Genomic DNA, 22473 nt, shown 5'->3' with positions numbered 1-22473 from the left:
CCGAAGCACAATTAGTTGAGTTATTGGTTAGAAATTCGAAGCCTAGCTTACATCATGAGTTGCTGCATCTTAAAATCCCAAACAGAACACAACTCCTATACGAAGTGCGCAGGCATGAATAGTTTTATAACAATCTCAGGACGTTTAAGCCAAAACCCTATCGCTCTTGCGTGGCAGAATTAACCACCGAAGAAGAGGAAACAGGTTTAGTAAGAGTAGGTGAAGAAGTAAACCAAATTCAACGTCGAAATACCACAACTTGTTGGAATTGTGACAAACAAGGCCACAGATTCGATGATTGTATGGCTAAAAGAATTATATTTTGTTACGGTTGCGGACTTAAAGGAAAATACAAGCCGACTTGTCCAAACTGTAATTCGGGAAACCGACAAAAGGATGTTTTTCTGAGCAACAAGATACATCCGTAGATTCAGAAGTTGCTAAGTCAAAATCAACCACTGAAGCCCGTGAATTTCAGGAGATAGAACCTTAAGGTCAGTCTGATATTCATTTTTCCTTTATACCCTTACATATAAGAATTCAAAATTACAATAATAAGCGTAGAGAAATATTTAGTAAAGTAGATAGTATAGGGACTCATTTAAAACCCAGACGATCTACTAGCCGATTGAGAGAATTTTGGAAGTCGTGACCGACAGAAACTTATTTCCGCTTAGCTCTGACCAAAGACTCTATACAGATATTAATATAGAGGGTCAAACTTACAAGGCTTTATTAGATTCTGGAGCAACAATAAGTTTTGTAGGCGGATTAGCTGCTCAGAACTTCCTTAAACACAACAACGTAAAAAAATGTTCTGGCGAAATTCGCGCTGCGAAAGGAACAACAAGCAAAGTAGTGTCAAAACTTATAACTTAGACAATCTTGAATTATTTATAATACCAGAACTTCAACAGGATGTATATTTAGGCATTGAGTTTGGATTACTAAATAAAATTACGAGCAATCCGACCATTGCTGAATTAGACATCGGTACTTTGGATGATGATGAAGATTCTCAAAAATATCATGAGCTGAACGAAGTAGAAAGACTTCGGCTGGAGACAGTAATAAAAACATTTCCATCCCTTGCTTCAGAAGGTTTAGGTCGTACTACCTTGTCCACATATAGCATTAATATAGGAAATGCGAGTCCTGTTAAACAACGACATTGGCCAGTTTCACCTGCCATTGAAATGCTGATGTTCGCTGAAGTGGATAACGCATGCTAGCCTTAGATGTTATCGAAGAGTCAACTAGTGCTTGGAACAGTAATTGCGTGTTAGTAAAGAAAGGAGACAAGAACCGTCTATGTCTTGATTCTAGAGAGGTAAACAAGGTTACTCAGCGAGACGCATATCCTTTACCTCATATAGACGGCGTCTTAAGCCGGTTACCACCAGCTAAATTCATAAGTAGTATCGACATGAAGCACGCATATTGGCAGATACCGCTCGACGAAAATTCTAAGCAATACACTGCGTTTACAATACCGGATAGACCGCTATATCAGTATAAAATGATGCCCTTTGGTCTCTGTAACGCGGCCCAAACTCTTTGTCGTCTTATGGATCGAGTCATTCCAGCTCATCTTAGGACTAGAGTATTTGTTTATCTTGACGACTTATTAGTTTTGTCTGAGGATTTTGAATCCCATATGCTTTTACTACAGGAGATAGCTTTATGCTTACGTAAAGCAAATCTCACTATCAATGTCAGCAAATCTAAATTTTGTATGAAGGAGATCATATATCTCGGTTTTATAATTGGGAATGGACAAATAAGAACCAATCCAGATAAAGTTAAAGCGATAGCAGAATTTCCACAACCAACTTCGATTAAGCAGCTGCGAAGATTTCTAGGATTAGCGGGATGGTACCGACGGTTTGTAGAAAACTTTGCCACTATTAGTTTCCATTTGACGGAACTTCTTAAAAAGAAGAATACGCTTGAATGGAACGAAGAGGCTCAAACCGCTTTTGAAAACTTGAAATCATGTCTTACTGCCTCACCAATTCTCATAACACCAGATTTTTCTAAGCAATTCATTTTGTTGTGTGACGCCAGCTCTTTTGGTGTTGGTTGCGTACTGGCTCAGGAACGAGATGGAGTAGAACTTCCGATTTCGTATATGTCCAAAAAATTGTCCAAAGCACATCGTAACTATTCAGTTTCCGAATTAGAATGTCTTGCCGTTATAAAGGGAATTAAAAAATTCCGCGCATATATTGAAGGCCAGGATTTCCTAGTCATAACAGACCATGCAGCCCTTCAATGGCTGATGCGGCAGAAGGATTTATCAGGAAGGTTAGCTCGATGGTCAATGAAGTTGAGAGCATTTACGTTCACTATAAAACATCGTAGCGGTTCTCAGAACGTCGTTGCAGACACCTTATCCAGACAGAACGACCCAGCCATCGATGAATTTTGTCAAAATGGACCCATAGTTGACGTAGATTCCCCACATTTCAAATCCACGGAGTACTTGGACTTAATAAAGACAATATCTAACAATCAATCAAGATTTCCCGATCTACAAATCAGGGATGGATATATTTACAAAAGAACTACTTTTGTATCAGACGATATAAAGCAAGGGAATCCATGGAAACTATGGATACCTTCGGCTTTAGTACCCGATATATTGTTTCAGGCTCATGATGCACCAAGATCATCTCATTGTGGCATGAGTAAAACTGTAGAAAAACTAAAAAGATATTTGTTTTGGCCTTGTATGGTTACGCAAATACGGAAGTATATAAAAAAAAAGGTCACGTAGGTTTGTTGATTGTCGTTGACCATAACACCCGTTTCCACTTTTTGTTACCTCTTAAGAAGTTCACCGCTCCTAAAATCTGTGACTACTTAAAGGAGGCTATATTCTTTACGTTTGGCGTTCCAGAAGTAATACTTTCTGATAATGGCAGTCAGTTTAAGTCAAGCTATTTCCAAGCTTTCCTTACTAGTTTTGGCGTACAGCAAAAACGGACAGCCATATATTCTCCACAGGCTAACGCGAGTGAAAGACAACAGATCGGTGTTAGCCGCTGTAAGAGCTTATATAGGGAAAGACCACACAAATTGGGATGACAACTTAGACGCTATTAGCGGATCTTTAAGAGCGTCGTTACATAGAAGCACAGGTTCGTCACCTTACTTTCTGACATTTGTACAAAATATGATCCTTAACGGCAAGGACTATAGTCTCCTGCGTACTCTAAATATGTTAGCGGACGACACTCGGTTATCTAAACCGGAGGCTTTAGAACTGCAGAGACGGCAAGCTAAACTGAACCTAAACCGATCCCATGAAGAAAACGCGAATAGATACAATCTACGCACTCGGCAGATAGAATTTAAAAACGGCGATTTCGCTTACGCTAGAAACTTTACACAAAGTAATGCCGTAAAGAAATTCAGTAGTAAATTGGCACCCGTATTTATTCCAGCTAAAGTTTATAAGAAACGTAGCTCGTACTACTATGAATTAGAGGATGAGAGAGGAAAGAAATTAGGAGTATTCCATTTGAAGTATATACATGCTAGAAAACAAGGAGTTTCTTCAGATAAAGCTTCCTTGACGTAGTCTCGTTACCCTTTTCTGTGGGTGTAGTGACCAACTTAACTTTACACTGCAATAACTCTTCAAGATACCCTCGCCCTAAATTATAGCAGCTTTTGTGTAACCCAAAAAGTGAGAGAATAGTCTTAGACCAATCAGGACAGAATATGATCGTACGATTATAGAGTTAGGAAAAGAAAAGCTATAGCAGCGACCACCTGCATTCAGCTTCCCAGAGCTCGTGGCGAACGCTCACATTTTTTGACGCATTTTTAGACTGCACATACACGTGAAAATATAATTTAGTTATATATATATCCAATCTCATAAAAACAAGAGTGGGATATTTCAATAAATTTCCGTGTGCGATTTGTGTGAAAGTGGCAACGAGATTCGACCCCAAGGCGTAAGGAAGGCCAGGCCTATATAAGAGCATTTGGTTGCTCTACAACCGACTACCCCCGTCCTGTCGACCCCCCGCATCAGCTCATGGTTTAACGGGGTCGCTCCAAGAAGAGGCCACGAGGGGACATAACCTTCAGCAACCGGCCACCTGCCGAATGATAACTAGTCAAATATATTGGAAGGCTAGAGCTCATCCAGATTATTCAGCTGTCCAGAAGTTTAGACGACCGGATCAGATTTAATTATATTTGGACATCATCAACGTCACGCAGTGAAGATCATCTCCTATGACCAACGGAGGTCTAGCTTTGTGATTTCGTCTTATCGCAACGCAGCGTAGCAGCCAGCGGTTTCCTAAGGTATTATCGCTGCAGTGCTGCAGTTATATTTCGTGTTTTGTTTTGATTCTTGATTTTCTTTTGTATTGCGATTAATAATGAATTAAATACTCGCAGATTGACGGAACTTTTGGCATTTGAATAGGAATTTAACTTAGAACCTTTAAAGTTTGACCTACAGCTCGACAATGTCAACGTGAACTTGGGCCCAACTTTACGCACATCATGGAGTGGATATTTAAGGTCGTGAGTACTACAAACCAACAATGATAAAAAACATTATTATGAATTACCTATATTAGAATTCTACAAAATGCCACCCGAACGTCTAAATAAAATAAGATCTGCATTTGACTAAAGATTATATAACTATATTTGCTAATTTTATATTCAATTACTTATATATATCTGTTTTATACTTTACTTTTATATACGTTATTTTACTCACTGAATATAAACGAAAATGAAGAGTTAGAGAATGTCTAGGATAATTATGCGTAGATTAAAATTTGTTAGTTTGTAAAAGAGATTTAATGGAACCGTTTACTAAACTGAATTTATATAAATGGAATTATAATTGAAGATATATTGAAAAAGAATGAATTGTGAATAAATAGATTTAATGGTTTGTCGAGTACTTATGTTGAACACTTTCTTAAATATGTGGTAGAGTTATTTGAACTTGGCCAAGGGACAATGTAAATATTTTAAGTAGCATTGTCATGGTAGAGAGGGTAAAGGCTTAGGGAATCATTAACATCCAAAATTCCCAATACTTATCAGAATCTGTAGCTTATCTTCACACGTGTCGGCGTGTATCATTAGTATCAATATAAAGCCATTTCTTTTATTAATCGATAGTCCAGTTTTGAATATTGTTTATGAGTAAGACGCACTTATTAAAATGTAGTAGCGTTTCGTACTATCGTAAGCTAAAAGAACCCCGACCTACGGCGAGCTAGACCCGAGCATAGCAAGAGTGCGCATCCCTAGCGAAGGAAGTACAAGGTCCTCTTTATTAGTAATTACCACCCACTATTAAAAGACCAACTAGATAAAAATCTGCCGAACTACGTACACTACAATCTTTCGTTATTGTATACAACCATTATTAATTTTCTTTTGTTTTTTAAATTTAGATTTATAATGTTCAATTTTCTTCCTCTATTTGTTTCTTCGTAATGTTTATCATCTGTTTGCTCTATACGTCCTGTTTTCTTAAATGGGTTAGTTGTTTTACTTTTTACCAATGGAGCTTGTTTATATCTGGTGTCTACTTCATAGCTATGTCTTTATTCAACTTATCTCCTTTTGGATGTCATATGCAGGTGTTCCTGCATAAATTAATATATCAGCTGGTATCCTACCAGTTGTATTGCGTTTGGTTTTATGATTATGTATAGTTAAGTCCTTAAGCACGCATATTGGCAGATACCGCTCGACGAAAATTCTAAGCAATACACTGCGTTTACAATACCGGATAGACCGCTATATCAGTATAAAATGATGCCCTTTGGTCTCTGTAACGCGGCCCAAACTCTTTGTCGTCTTATGGATCGAGTCATTCCAGCTCATCTTAGGACTAGAGTATTTGTTTATCTTGACGACTTATTAGTTTTGTCTGAGGATTTTGAATCCCATATGCTTTTACTACAGGAGATAGCTTTATGCTTACGTAAAGCAAATCTCACTATCAATGTCAGCAAATCTAAATTTTGTATGAAGGAGATCATATATCTCGGTTTTATAATTGGGAATGGACAAATAAGAACCAATCCAGATAAAGTTAAAGCGATAGCAGAATTTCCACAACCAACTTCGATTAAGCAGCTGCGAAGATTTCTAGGATTAGCGGGATGGTACCGACGGTTTGTAGAAAACTTTGCCACTATTAGTTTCCATTTGACGGAACTTCTTAAAAAGAAGAATACGCTTGAATGGAACGAAGAGGCTCAAACCGCTTTTGAAAACTTGAAATCATGTCTTACTGCCTCACCAATTCTCATAACACCAGATTTTTCTAAGCAATTCATTTTGTTGTGTGACGCCAGCTCTTTTGGTGTTGGTTGCGTACTGGCTCAGGAACGAGATGGAGTAGAACTTCCGATTTCGTATATGTCCAAAAAATTGTCCAAAGCACATCGTAACTATTCAGTTTCCGAATTAGAATGTCTTGCCGTTATAAAGGGAATTAAAAAATTCCGCGCATATATTGAAGGCCAGGATTTCCTAGTCATAACAGACCATGCAGCCCTTCAATGGCTGATGCGGCAGAAGGATTTATCAGGAAGGTTAGCTCGATGGTCAATGAAGTTGAGAGCATTTACGTTCACTATAAAACATCGTAGCGGTTCTCAGAACGTCGTTGCAGACACCTTATCCAGACAGAACGACCCAGCCATCGATGAATTTTGTCAAAATGGACCCATAGTTGACGTAGATTCCCCACATTTCAAATCCACGGAGTACTTGGACTTAATAAAGACAATATCTAACAATCAATCAAGATTTCCCGATCTACAAATCAGGGATGGATATATTTACAAAAGAACTACTTTTGTATCAGACGATATAAAGCAAGGGAATCCATGGAAACTATGGATACCTTCGGCTTTAGTACCCGATATATTGTTTCAGGCTCATGATGCACCAAGATCATCTCATTGTGGCATGAGTAAAACTGTAGAAAAACTAAAAAGATATTTGTTTTGGCCTTGTATGGTTACGCAAATACGGAAGTATATAAAAAAAAAGGTCACGTAGGTTTGTTGATTGTCGTTGACCATAACACCCGTTTCCACTTTTTGTTACCTCTTAAGAAGTTCACCGCTCCTAAAATCTGTGACTACTTAAAGGAGGCTATATTCTTTACGTTTGGCGTTCCAGAAGTAATACTTTCTGATAATGGCAGTCAGTTTAAGTCAAGCTATTTCCAAGCTTTCCTTACTAGTTTTGGCGTACAGCAAAAACGGACAGCCATATATTCTCCACAGGCTAACGCGAGTGAAAGACAACAGATCGGTGTTAGCCGCTGTAAGAGCTTATATAGGGAAAGACCACACAAATTGGGATGACAACTTAGACGCTATTAGCGGATCTTTAAGAGCGTCGTTACATAGAAGCACAGGTTCGTCACCTTACTTTCTGACATTTGTACAAAATATGATCCTTAACGGCAAGGACTATAGTCTCCTGCGTACTCTAAATATGTTAGCGGACGACACTCGGTTATCTAAACCGGAGGCTTTAGAACTGCAGAGACGGCAAGCTAAACTGAACCTAAACCGATCCCATGAAGAAAACGCGAATAGATACAATCTACGCACTCGGCAGATAGAATTTAAAAACGGCGATTTCGCTTACGCTAGAAACTTTACACAAAGTAATGCCGTAAAGAAATTCAGTAGTAAATTGGCACCCGTATTTATTCCAGCTAAAGTTTATAAGAAACGTAGCTCGTACTACTATGAATTAGAGGATGAGAGAGGAAAGAAATTAGGAGTATTCCATTTGAAGTATATACATGCTAGAAAACAAGGAGTTTCTTCAGATAAAGCTTCCTTGACGTAGTCTCGTTACCCTTTTCTGTGGGTGTAGTGACCAACTTAACTTTACACTGCAATAACTCTTCAAGATACCCTCGCCCTAAATTATAGCAGCTTTTGTGTAACCCAAAAAGTGAGAGAATAGTCTTAGACCAATCAGGACAGAATATGATCGTACGATTATAGAGTTAGGAAAAGAAAAGCTATAGCAGCGACCACCTGCATTCAGCTTCCCAGAGCTCGTGGCGAACGCTCACATTTTTTGACGCATTTTTAGACTGCACATACACGTGAAAATATAATTTAGTTATATATATATCCAATCTCATAAAAACAAGAGTGGGATATTTCAATAAATTTCCGTGTGCGATTTGTGTGAAAGTGGCAACGAGATTCGACCCCAAGGCGTAAGGAAGGCCAGGCCTATATAAGAGCATTTGGTTGCTCTACAACCGACTACCCCCGTCCTGTCGACCCCCCGCATCAGCTCATGGTTTAACGGGGTCGCTCCAAGAAGAGGCCACGAGGGGACATAACCTTCAGCAACCGGCCACCTGCCGAATGATAACTAGTCAAATATATTGGAAGGCTAGAGCTCATCCAGATTATTCAGCTGTCCAGAAGTTTAGACGACCGGATCAGATTTAATTATATTTGGACATCATCAACGTCACGCAGTGAAGATCATCTCCTATGACCAACGGAGGTCTAGCTTTGTGATTTCGTCTTATCGCAACGCAGCGTAGCAGCCAGCGGTTTCCTAAGGTATTATCGCTGCAGTGCTGCAGTTATATTTCGTGTTTTGTTTTGATTCTTGATTTTCTTTTGTATTGCGATTAATAATGAATTAAATACTCGCAGATTGACGGAACTTTTGGCATTTGAATAGGAATTTAACTTAGAACCTTTAAAGTTTGACCTACAGCTCGACAATGTCAACGTGAACTTGGGCCCAACTTTACGCACATCATGGAGTGGATATTTAAGGTCGTGAGTACTACAAACCAACAATGATAAAAAACATTATTATGAATTACCTATATTAGAATTCTACAAAATGCCACCCGAACGTCTAAATAAAATAAGATCTGCATTTGACTAAAGATTATATAACTATATTTGCTAATTTTATATTCAATTACTTATATATATCTGTTTTATACTTTACTTTTATATACGTTATTTTACTCACTGAATATAAACGAAAATGAAGAGTTAGAGAATGTCTAGGATAATTATGCGTAGATTAAAATTTGTTAGTTTGTAAAAGAGATTTAATGGAACCGTTTACTAAACTGAATTTATATAAATGGAATTATAATTGAAGATATATTGAAAAAGAATGAATTGTGAATAAATAGATTTAATGGTTTGTCGAGTACTTATGTTGAACACTTTCTTAAATATGTGGTAGAGTTATTTGAACTTGGCCAAGGGACAATGTAAATATTTTAAGTAGCATTGTCATGGTAGAGAGGGTAAAGGCTTAGGGAATCATTAACATCCAAAATTCCCAATACTTATCAGAATCTGTAGCTTATCTTCACACGTGTCGGCGTGTATCATTAGTATCAATATAAAGCCATTTCTTTTATTAATCGATAGTCCAGTTTTGAATATTGTTTATGAGTAAGACGCACTTATTAAAATGTAGTAGCGTTTCGTACTATCGTAAGCTAAAAGAACCCCGACCTACGGCGAGCTAGACCCGAGCATAGCAAGAGTGCGCATCCCTAGCGAAGGAAGTACAAGGTCCTCTTTATTAGTAATTACCACCCACTATTAAAAGACCAACTAGATAAAAATCTGCCGAACTACGTACACTACAATCTTTCGTTATTGTATACAACCATTATTAATTTTCTTTTGTTTTTTAAATTTAGATTTATAATGTTCAATTTTCTTCCTCTATTTGTTTCTTCGTAATGTTTATCATCTGTTTGCTCTATACGTCCTGTTTTCTTAAATGGGTTAGTTGTTTTACTTTTTACCAATGGAGCTTGTTTATATCTGGTGTCTACTTCATAGCTATGTCTTTATTCAACTTATCTCCTTTTGGATGTCATATGCAGGTGTTCCTGCATAAATTAATATATCAGCTGGTATCCTACCAGTTGTATTGCGTTTGGTTTTATGATTATGTATAGTTTAAAATTTTGTTATCTTATTTTCTGGGTCGGACTCACTGTTTATGATTCTTTACTTTTCATTGACTGTTTTATGGAATCTTTTAATGTCAGAAATTACATTTTTACTTGTGATATTTATATTCACATTTTCGGACCTAAACCATAAGTGTAACGCGGAACATATGAAAGCTGAATTTTTATCGGCTCTTATTTCGGACGGTTTTCCCATTTCATTGAAAATTTTAAGGAAAGCTCTTTTTGCTTTAAGCCAGCAAAGCAAACCCCACACGGTGGGGTGGCTAGACACGAAAGGCTGTGAAAAGCTTCAAAGGAAGGCGGGAAGTTTAAATACAGAGCTGGTGACAAGGAGCAGACGGCAGCAGATGAAGGAAGCTGGGGAAGGGCGAAAGGATCAAGATGCCGAGTCAAGACGCTAAACGACGGGGTCTACTAGGCTGAGACTGCCGGGTTGAGATAAAGGAGATAAAGTGTAACTAGGCCAGTGTGTTTTCATTTTATGCATGAGACCTTTGAGCCAGTCGCGGTTGAATGCTTGAGCTGCATCGAGGAATGCTCGAAGGCTGTTCGAATTTCTGATGTTATTCTCTTAACTTGCTCGATAGTTCCAATTATGGTATTATGCGCGTTAGATGAAATTTTTGGTAGAATTTATACAGGCAAGTGTGTTTTAATTTTATGCATGCGACACTTGTGAGCCATACGGTGTTGAGCCAAAGGATTCGCGAATTTCTGGTGTTATTCTGTTAACTTGCTCGATAGTTCCATTTATGGTATTATGCGGGTTAGAAGGTATTATAATTATAGATTTTATAATTTACTTGGGTATTTAAGTTGAGACTTATGATTCCATTGAAGAGTTTACGGATGACCTCGATAGCACATTACGGAAGGTCCATTACCATTTTTGTAGTTATTAGGTCACGTGATCTGGCTGCTTTGACGAAAAGTACTTTTTGCGTTGAGTTATAATACGCATTTTCCATATTATGTTGACGCGTAGCTGTCGATCGTCGCATGAGACACATGAGCACACGAATAAACAGTACAGCCTCTGTACTGTTTGCCATACTGTATCCTTCACAGTTACTAAAATTCGAGATCCATCTTGAAGAGTGATTGTAGCGTTTTGTTATTGTTTATTATGTAGTTTACATTTTTATTACAAAAGCCCTTGTCTTTAAGGGCTTGTTGAATCGCTCTCTGCTTTTTAGTTGATAGGTGTAGAAGTTCTTTTTTGTGCCCTCCAGGTATTTAGACACAGTTCGGAAGTGTTCTTCGGATTTGGGTTTAACTTTGGTTTCGTGGACGTTTAATAAGCCGAACAACATGGAAATGTTGTTTGCCCAGATCAGCGCAGCAATTTTGTTGATTTTCCCTTATATATATGTGACATTCACACATTAGTATATAAGAATATTTTGAGTAGTGTTAAAATCAACACAATAAATTTTACAAAAAAAAAAATTTATTTCAACAATATTTTATATTGTTAAAAATTGTTATTAAATAAATAAAAACAAATAAAAAGAATAAAATTTGTTTTGCACTGAAACAACACCACTTATTACCGCACCCCAAATCGTTGCGTCAAACGACACCAATCTTGCCGAAGCCCGTCGGCAGCAGAAAGACATCATACCAGTCAAGGGGGATCCAGAAACCCTCTACACCTTCACCAGCCGTAATTTCACTCTACCAAACTAATGATTTGCGACAACAGAGGATCCTAATTGGAGCCATCGAACGGAACTTGGACGGTCAAGTAACACGATCTTCGGGACTTCCGAACATCGAATATTGGCCTACCCTCAAATCGAGACTAATCACAGAATTTAAACCCCAAACACCGAACTACAAACTACTGGAGAGCTTCAGTGAGACATTCTGCGAGGAAGCGGTAATTTGTTGATTTCGAAATTACACCTTGAAGGTAACCAACCGGATATTCTTATCTATATGCAGGCTATTTAAGATTCTATTAATATACTGATCAGAAAACTACCAATAAAATTATTCACTATTTTGGCTCATCATGATATTAAAGACTTAAGATCGGTAATTACTATTGCACAAGGTGAGGGAATTTATGAAGAACATATTAATTTGGAATTGAATAAAATCTGTAATAGAAACTCAATCCCTAATCTTGTCATCCTTTCTCAACCTTTTAGAACCACCTATACACTGCAGATGCCCAACAACCAACCTATGTGGCACACACAAAATTATTTCCGACCCAACCCGTACATGAACATACAACCAAGTATTCCCAAAAGTCCTTTCCCAAAACATTACAATAAAATCCCAAATCCTCAAACAGCACATTTTAGAGGAAATGCATACCCCCAACTACATCTCCACATACCCCTCCTCACTCCTCATCTAATAATACTAACTTCCAAATTACTAAACGACCAAGACCATCAGGCAGTGGACCATCCAAAATGTCTAATGACGAAATTAGATTTCAAGACGCGCTCGAATACGAAGAATTATAACCCAGTTATTATAAGCAACAGTATTATGACCAAAATGTCACTAAGATAAAAATGGTAGAACATAATGACGTTTTAAAATTAATTAATTAATAAATCCAAAAACGTTCTTATATTTAAAACTTAGAAAACAAGAAAAAAATAATCAAGAAACACAAGAGAAAAATAATCAAGAACCACAACAACAAAAACAGTTGCCTGCATTGTACCCTGTAATGCCAGAACAAGCATAGGCAACCCTTTTAAGGGGAAGGAGTGACATATTCACATATCTAGTACTGTTCGAATATATAAGAATATGCTGAGTAGGCGATCCCACGCAATCCACATTAAATATAAACAACCACATCCGGAGTGAGCGATGCCGCTCTCCTTACAGGCTCTCCAAATCTTTCATTATTGTATACAACCAATACCCCAAGCGGAATAGCTGGGTCCCAAAATTAATTTAACAAAAGGACAGCACGAGAAATATTTTTGTCGCAAGAGTTAGTCTTAAGCTGAGAGTTAATCAATAAAGACGTGAACCTATATAATTGATCTAATTATTATTTTTTTTTTTTAGCGTCCACGGAACGGGAGATTAGTTCGACTCGGTTTAACTTTAAACATTTCACTATATACCTGCATTTACATACCTAAACGATATTCTACGTTATATTTTAAACTTTGGTGCGGAAATCAAGAAAAGAAAAAGAATTTGCAACAGAAAACATTTTGAGATCGAGAAGGCAAAGTTGTTGCGTATTTAATAACTTTGTGAAATTATTTTCTGCAAGTTGTCACTCTGGAGTATTGTGACGCGGAGTAGACGGACAAAATACGAAGAATTTTAACCCAGTTATTATAAGCAACAGTATTATGACCAAAATCAATACCTTCACTAATAAAGAGCAACAACAGGTACCACCCGACCAAATGAACGACGAGCAAAATCTAAATATTTTAGAGCCAAACTAAAAACGAATACATAAAAATAGCATACAAAGGTTATACATACAAATGCCTAATAGACACAGGATCTACGATAAATATGATCAATAAAAATATATTTTGTCTTCATATTCAAAATTCCAGATGTGAAGTTTCAACATCAAATTGCCCCATTACGTTGAAGAACTTGATTATCTTACCCAGCAATAGTATTTTTAAAATGAATCAACCATTTTATGTACGAAGTTTTCCTAATAATTATTATATGCTAATTGACAGAAAATTGTTGAAAAATGCACGAGTAATTACGCAATCATAGAAAAACCTTAGCAAAAAAAATGTTCAAAAAATGAGCAAAAATAGATGCACAAAACCTAGACTACATAGAAGTATTCAAAAAACTTAAAGCTTTTATAATAAGAGAACCATATAATATTTACCATATTTCAAAAAAAAAATTACTTTAACCACAGATGCCAGTAATTTAGCCCTTAGGGCAATACTTTCTCAAAATGGTCATCCTTTATTAGCAGAACACTTAATTACTCGCCATAGTTTGGACAACAAAAATCGAATTGCAACTCAACCCGGCTAAAAACGGTGTAGCAGACGTCGAAAGACTACATAAAACAATAAATGAAAATATCCTTATTGATTATCAATTCATATGATGACGAAGAAGTAAAATTAAGCAAGATAAAAACAATTCTTTACAAATACAAACATAAAATTAAACATGACACGACTGAAAAATTTTCTTATACGCTGGACTACTTGAAAAATTGAAGAAAAGAAAATAGATAAAATAAATGATGATCAATAGGAATTCATAATTCAATTTCAATAAAATTAATTTTTAACGTCGATTATCAGACTTATTTATGGTATAAGCAATCACAAGACTCCTTTGAGCGGCGTGAATAGTCAGCAAATGTTTTTTACCACGCCCTTTCTGACGCCCACAAGCCGCTTAAAACTGTCGCCCCAAAACTTTAAAACATTTTTGAATTTGTTACCATTATAATAATATAAGAATGTTGTTCCCAATTTCTATTCATATGCCAAAAAGGAATTTGACATTTTCGGGGGCAAATGCGATACTCTCCGCTGCAAGAGTAAATATATTATCAACAAAAACTATTAAAGTTTATTTGCTTATTACTTATGTCACCAACCAATATAAATTATTATTCAATAAATTTATAATATGAAATAGATTACGACAGAATATGTTGCTAACTACCGTTTAAGGGGTTACTCACTTGAAAAGTTGAGAAGGTCAAAAACAAAAACATAACTTTTGACAGACAAGCTTGACATAAGGGCCGGCGACAATCCATTTGACATATGAATTGTAGCGGCGCCTGTAGCGACTACAAAACTCAATGTTATTGTTTTGATTTGCGTAAGTACCAAACTCAGCTTAAGTCTAGATTTGGTATATACCAGATATCGATATTTCATATTGGAAACAGATCCATATTCATATTGCCAGATCGACCAGTGTCACCATAGTGAGAAGATATCGATGGTAAGCTTGCTGTATCGATACGAATATCGATAGCGATGTCAGCTGCCTCGTATGACCGGTTGCCATCGCTGATCAAGCTTTAATTCCCGCAAAAAGTTCTGCTTACTGTGTGAAAGCGTGTTAAAACGTATAAAAGTGTGAAATATTCTATATTTATATTTATATTTTTTAGTCTATATTTGGTGGATACAAAGTGCCACAAGGGATTTTCTAAATCAGTGAGTGTTTGCGTATGCAGCTTGGATTTTATATAACCTCAAACAGCATGCAGATCGCACAACTTGTGTGTACCGGCGCTGTGGTAAACCAGACGGGACAAATCATCGCCGTTACTGGTGCAAAGTTTGCACAGCAAGGATTGATCCTCATCAGCGGAGAATCCCAATAGGAAACTTCCAGACTGTGGATTTCGGGGCACAGGTATTCCAGAGTTGCTGCCAAGGCGATGCGACTATTAATTAGTTCGAATTCACAGATAATAGAACATAATTCAACCCACGTAATAGACTCGTAAGGAGTTAAGGAAGCTCAAGAGGAGAGCAGTTCTTGAAATAACCTAAAGCATCGGCAGAGGAGCACCCCTCAGGCTGAACTCCAAAGAGGGGCTCTCGGCCAGTAAGAGTGGAATATAAGCACGGATGCGCTGCTACAAATTCGAGGGAATGTGATCCCGCAGCGCATCATCGGCGGGTAGAACGAGTCACAGAAAGGAGCACCCCAGCATCAGATTGTGCTTTCTTGTGTTATTTTGTTGCTGTAATAACCGAGATCTTGGTCTGCGAGCCATGTCAGCTTAAACCCCACTTTCATATTTTTGCGCTTTGCCATGACCGATCAGTGATCAAGTTTAACCTCACAGATTAAAGAAACAACGAATGGCAATGCTCCGAAGCAGAGATTTTCTGTTGAGAACGATGTGAATTAAATAATATTAATATTAACATGAAACAGTGCTTAGAGGTAAAATTAATGAAGAAGGTTGTAAAAGTTTATTATTGCTTAAATTTATTGAATAACTGGTTTAAAAAAAAAAAAATTTCTTAATCTATAATGAATTTGTTATGGCTAAGAAGCAAGTGAAGGCGAGTGCTAAGGGATTTCGAGGAGTTATCATGTCGAAATAGGGCAAGAGTAAGTATATTTAATTTTCAGCGACCCATGTCGGAGATCGATCTTCATCGTTGGAATTATCCTGAGTGAGTTATATAAACGCCGACCAAATGGTGAGGTTATTCTTTTCTGATCTCTTACAAACGCCTTACGAATCGAAATGAAATCTTTGGATTATTATGAAATCTTGCTATATAATTTGAAATCAATTACTATTAGCCGATCAAAACTTAACTGAAGCTAGCTAAAGGCTTGATTAAATGGGTTTAGACCGATCACTTGGCAGCTGATACTTTTAAAACGTCATGCAATCATGAATTCCATAAAAAAGTGCACAGAAGCTCACTTCAAGAAAAGCGGAAGCTATCCTTCTTGCGAAACGCTTTGTAGACCAGTAATCGACAATAAAGTGTTACAAACGCGATCTCAATCTAGAAGTCGTCAAACGGAGGTTAGCGAAACAAGAACTCCAGCTGATGAAGTTTCCGGTACGTCCGGAATCTCTAATATTGCTATCACTTTACTTAGCATGGAGCGTAGAATGCTCAATATATTTTTGGGGAAAATTGCAGAATTGGTTCAAACCACAGTAGTCGAAAGTGTTCGAGGACATTTCGCAACACCTACTAATACAGTTGCTAATAATGATGCAAGGGCAAATACTCCTGCACCGTTAGTAGAAGTTAATTACCCACATACTAGTGACGGGGATCAAGTACCAAGTGTACGGGTGGTTACGCCTAATCTAGGAACCCCCATTTCGCATAGAAGTTCCTCGTCCGATCTCATTAATAGACGCGACAAAGACGTTTACATCTTGAACGGATGGCAATTAAAATACTCTGGGTCAGGAGTAACAATTGATAATTTTATCTATCGAGTAGAAGCGCTTACACACCAAACATTAGAAGGAAACTCTTAAGTCCTGTGTAGGCATGTCAGCGTTCTTTTCGAGGGTAAAGCCAACGAATTTTATTATTTATCCGCATTGCGTTGTCAATTTCGTCAAAGAAGGGTCAATGTAGACATTGAGGAGTTGATTCGAAATAGGAAACAAAAACCTAATGAGACATTCAACAGTTTTAACGACAGTGTAAAGGACTTAATCGATCAGCTGGATGGTTTACCCGAAAACTTGCTCGTGTTCTCAAGAACACTTTAAGCCCTGAAATTATTGACACGAATTATTGACACGAATTATTGAAAGTAGATGTTGGAAATGTACCCGAATTGAGAGAAAGCTGTCGTCGACGTGAATGTCAATGTTTTCTATGACGATGTCTAGGAGTAACTCCTTTCAGACGAGTAGTCTCGGAGTTAAGTCCAAAAAAAGGTTCGCAAAACGAATCCGAATCGGAACGCGAATTGGAAGTTGACGCATTTTCCTTGGTATGCTGGAATTGCCGCAAAGATGGTCACAGATACCAGGATTGTTTGTCGGAAAAGCATGTCGTTTGTTACGGCTATACAAACGGCACATACAAACCGAATTGTAAGTGTGTGTGCAAAAAAAGTGTGTTCAACTGTGCAAAAAACTCGCGATCCGGCATTACGAAGTCGCAACATAAACCGAAGACTTCGAATGCTGGACGTCATCAGTCAACAATGACTGATTTAAGATTGTTGCAAATTTAGAAGCAACACCAATTACAACCCCTGACGTTCCAATTAGCGATGTCTGTCTACTACATCGTAAAATGAAAAATTTACCTAAAATACAAAAATCATACTTTTCTTTTGAATATCTTAATAATTTCATTATCGCGAAGCTTTAAGATAATCAGATCATTTTGGCATACTCTGAGACTCTGCGGAATCGGATTAAAATACGTGTATTATATTTCTATCTGTATCTGTTCGGATACTAGATCGTTCCGTTTATGGGTTGCTTGATTTCGTTGCTTCCATAAGTTGTTTCGGCGGTGAATTAGCCAAAGAACTCATATCAAAAGGAATATTAGTGCTACCACAGCAGATTGGAGTCCACAACGGATTGTAGGTAGCATGAAAATCGATGTAGAATATGGAGATGTTTTAAAAACTATACATATCTATATAGTGCCTTCTCTAAAACAAGATCTTTACTTGGACATAGATTTTTTGAGGCTGTATAATCTTCTTGCAAAGAATTTGCAGATATCTGAATTCGAATCGATAGAAGTTAAGAGCAAGGTCGGAGTTGATCAACACGACTTAACTGAAGAAAGGAAGTCCAAGCTAGATAGTGTCATAACATGGCTTCCGTCGTTTACTGATAATGGTCTTGGAAAAACTAGCTTGATAACTCATTCGATTGACGTAGGGAATGCAAAAACCAGTTAAACAAGAGTATGTATGAAGAAATTTATAGAATGTTAAGACTAGGTGAGATTGAAGAATCAGATAGCGCGTGGTCTTTTTCTATTATCATGGTTACGAAACCAGGCAAAGTGAGAATTTAATTAGATTGCCGGAAGGTTAATAGTTTCACTGAAAAGAATGCATGTCCACTTCCTCTAATCAGTGGAATCCTAAGTTGGTTACCTAAAGCCGAATTTATAACTAGTCTTGACTTAAAAGATGATTATTGGCAGGTGCCACTGCTTTTACAGTGCCTGGTAGGCCGCTGTACAAATGTAAGGTGATGCCTTTCGGGCTATTTAATGCCACCAGCACTATGGATGGATAAAGTTGTTCCTGTTTATCTTAGGAACGACCTCTTTGTGTACTTTGATGATCTCTTGGTAGTGTCACCTGATTTCGAGAGTCATCTTAACGTTCTCAGCGAGATAGCCGTGCAGATTAAGCTTGAAGGATTGACAATCAATATTGGCAATAGTCATTTCTGCATGCGAAGAGTTTGATATCTTGGCATAACATATGATAGGTGATGGCGGTATTCGAACCGACCCTGAAGAGGTGAAAACAATTAGCGAGTTTCTGGTGCCGAAAACTCTTCAAGGCTTTAGAAGCTTTATGGATTTGTGTGGTTGGTACCGTAAGTTTGTACCAAATTTTGTAACACTTTCAGCTCCGTTGACTTATCTAATGACAACGAAGCGAAAGTCTTCTTTAACACATGTAGCCCGGACTTTTCTAAGCCATTCGCCATTCATTGCGACGCTTGCAAGTCTGGAGTGGGAGACGTTATAACAGGTACCCGAAGAAGGAGAAGTTAATCACAGAGGTTAAATCAAGCTCAGCGCAACTATACGGTGACTGAGCAAGAATGTTTTGGTGCGATAGTAGCTTTGCGGAATTCCAGAGCAATCGTAGAAGGTTATGAGTTTAAGATTATAACTGATCATGCTTCGCTGAAATGGCTCATGTCCAATCATGATCTCAGCTCACCGTTAGCTCGATGGTCGTTAGCTCTTCAAAGATATCGCTTTAAAATCGAACATCGTAAGGGTACTCTGAACGTTGTTCCTGATTCCTTACCGCGTGTAAACGAAGAGCAAAGGTTAATGCGAATTAACTTTCCGGACCTTAAAACTGAAGATTGTTTTGTTTTTGTATATAATTAATACGTAGTTAATACGTAGGAACTGTACGCCAGACCACCCCCAAAGCCGACGATTGGATTCTAAGGCGAGCATCGCAACCACAGATTCCTCCGGAGCCAAAACACTTCTCCAACCGTTACACGCTACAGATTGTGTAACGGGGAATAAATGTTATTTTTATGCACTTTCAATTTTTATGCTCCATTCAATATTTATGTTCAAGAAGTGGGAGTCTTTCTAATATCCCAGTGGTGCTTGGTGATGTATAAGAGATCCGGGCAGCAATATCGGATTCATCTACATGTGTTAGGGAAGTTCGTGTGCACTAGATCCACAATTTTTGAAGCACCCAAGTATGAACAGGCGAGTTTAATTAAATTGATAAACAAGAATAAGAAGAAAAAATATCATAATAAAAGTTCAAGTGTAGTGAAGAATTTATTAGAGAAGCAGATAACAATATCAAAGTGCTGCAGTGAATTATGGTAATTATTTTTATTAATGACAAAGGATATAAAAAATATAGCAAATAAGTATTGAATTGATCTTCCGTCTTTCGATCAACGTCTCAGAACCGCACTCGTCAAAGGCTTAAACTCCCTATTCTTACTATAACTGCACAATTTTCTCTCGAACTCCATATTTGCCGTCGGCAAGTGCAGACGGTTATGGCACTATTTTTCTGCACCGAATTGAACATAATGAGTTAGATGACGTCTGACGATGATATAAAATAATAATAATTTAAAATCCAAATTTAAACGTGAAATTTCGTCGGCTATACATTGAATTTAATTCTTTTATAATTAATTTATTACGTAAAAAAGGAGAAATATCATAAATATAAATATAAATATAATACTTTTCACTTACCTTTTGACGGATTCCATCCAACGTATTTTTTCCGTTGCGAGACCTCCAATCAATCGATTGGCTATATCAATGGTAAAAGCTGTTTTGTCTGCCTCATCCTGGCACTTTTGTTTTTTGGCTAGGGCTTCATCGTACTCCATTTGTAACGCATTCAGTTGTTCTTCTAGTTCGGTTAACCTTAGGTTTAGAGCAGTTAACTTATCACGGGCATCTTTAAGCTCTCTCTCGGATTCCAAAAGCGCTCTTTCCTTTGGCTCCACAATAAGATATACATCATAGAAACGATTAATGTTAATAACCCAAGAGCAGAGACCAGCGGCTGCTGATGACTTCGCTAATATTTTTTCCGGACTAAACTCTGCATCTAAAATATAAGGTTGAAGAGCTTTAATTACGTCTGGATGAATATGCTTTTTATCATAATTAATAAGATTGTCGAGAAATTTGTCAACATTTCCCATCAAAGCCCGACAAGCTTTCCAGCTGCGGTCCTTCGGAATTTTACCCTTGCTAGAGAATAGGACCAAAACTGCACCACAAACACTAACCACAGCATCAGGTGGTGACCCGAAAGATTTAAGTTCTGTCAGATTATTTTTGTTTAATGTATTAAGTGCTTCCTGGGCAGCAATTAGGGCTGGCTGAGCCTTAAGAAAATCTTCTTCGCAAAGTTTGGCCTTTGCTGTAACATCCTCTTCTATTTGACGAACATTCTTTTCCTCTTTTGACGCGAATGCTCTTTCTTTGGATACTTTTTCATTTTCAGTTCCAACAACTATAATAAGGTTGTCAGCTTCCTGGTTTTTAATCTTTAGTTCAACTTCTTGAACCTTAAGAACATCCTGAAGGGCGTCCACCTCCTTTGTACAACTCGCTAATTTAATTAGTCCATTTTCCAAACGCAGGCGACGATCCAGATTGGCTTTTACTTTTTCGTGCAGCAACTTAGCATATAGTGCTATCAGTTCCAAGAATGATTTTGGAGTGGTATAATTGTACCTCTTCGCATTGGCTAAGTAAAGTTTAGAGATGTCATTTACTGTTTTGTGTACAAACGCCATAAAATTTGACACAGGTAAAGCCAGTTCTTTTGGCAACACTGTGATTTCCGAAAGGAATCTAAGCGAGACTGACTCTAATGCTTGCTGAGGCCACTCGTGAAACCAGTCAATAGTGGTGCAGTTAACTAAGGCTGGAAACTTGCGAGATCGAACACGAAGAGTAGCGCCCACTGGCGAAAAGCAAAGAACTACCTTAAGCAAGCTGCGAACCTTTTCGATAAAATACTTCCAGCAATTTTCACGATTATCCACAATTCCCAGTTGCTTTACTTCATTTCGAACAGCGTTGACAATATTCTCCACCTCGTCATCTGGAAAGAGTTCATGGATATCACCTGAAGCGAGAAGGTCATTCACAAGGACTAGGAACTGTTCTCGTGCTACTTCCGAGTCAGTCATAAGAAAGCAGCAAGCACTTGTCTTTACGCCAGCCTTCATGTATAAAGTAGCGATGTTTGCTTTAAGGTCGCTTACACTGTAGTCCTTTGTAAGCTGTATCTGGAACACATCTAAAGATGAAATAAATGATGCCAAACGAGTAAGACTTTGCTTTCCCGATCCTCCAACCCCAATAAGAAGAGCATACCCTCTGGATGATTCAAGAATTCGACTGATACGACACACATGAGACATTGCGTCGTCAAAAAGAACCAAATTCATGGCGCCTATATAATCATTATATCGGTCTTGTGCTTCATCTAATAGACTTTTTAGGCGTTCCCATCCTGATATAGGCATATATTTAATGTCTGTCAAACCTTTTGAAAAGTGACAGTAAATAAGCGGCTGGGAATATACAACTTCTTCGTTGACACCTTCTATTCCTTTGCGAACTATATCAGACACTATTTTCTTGAAACTGTTAATATCAGTGTAGTCTACTAATTTGTCGCCGTAAACACGGTAACATTCGTGAATCCAAAGTCTTACCATTTGGTTAGAATTGGGGCAGGTTTCGAAGTTGGAATATAGTACACCCTAAAAT

The 22473-nt window shown here is 37.6% G+C and overlaps 1 protein-coding gene across 2 annotated transcripts in view; it reads right to left on the bottom strand.

The window, feature by feature from the left end:
- The window catches only part of LOC26526662 (dynein beta chain, ciliary), a 505182-nt gene that overhangs the window by 77384 nt on the left and 405325 nt on the right, over positions 1-22473 (bottom strand). For both annotated transcript variants that reach the window (XM_026979208.1, XM_026979207.1), the window contains exon 16: positions 20428-22466. In XM_026979208.1, the coding sequence (XP_026835009.1) occupies positions 20428-22466 (2039 nt within the window). The remainder of the gene's footprint in view (positions 1-20427; positions 22467-22473) is intronic.

Source organism: Drosophila erecta, unplaced genomic scaffold, assembly GCF_003286155.1.
Source record: "Drosophila erecta strain 14021-0224.00,06,07 unplaced genomic scaffold, DereRS2 tig00000055-arrow-pilon, whole genome shotgun sequence".
NCBI classification, from domain to species: Eukaryota; Metazoa; Arthropoda; class Insecta; order Diptera; family Drosophilidae; genus Drosophila; species Drosophila erecta.
This window is presented reverse-complemented; position numbering and strand designations above follow the sequence as displayed.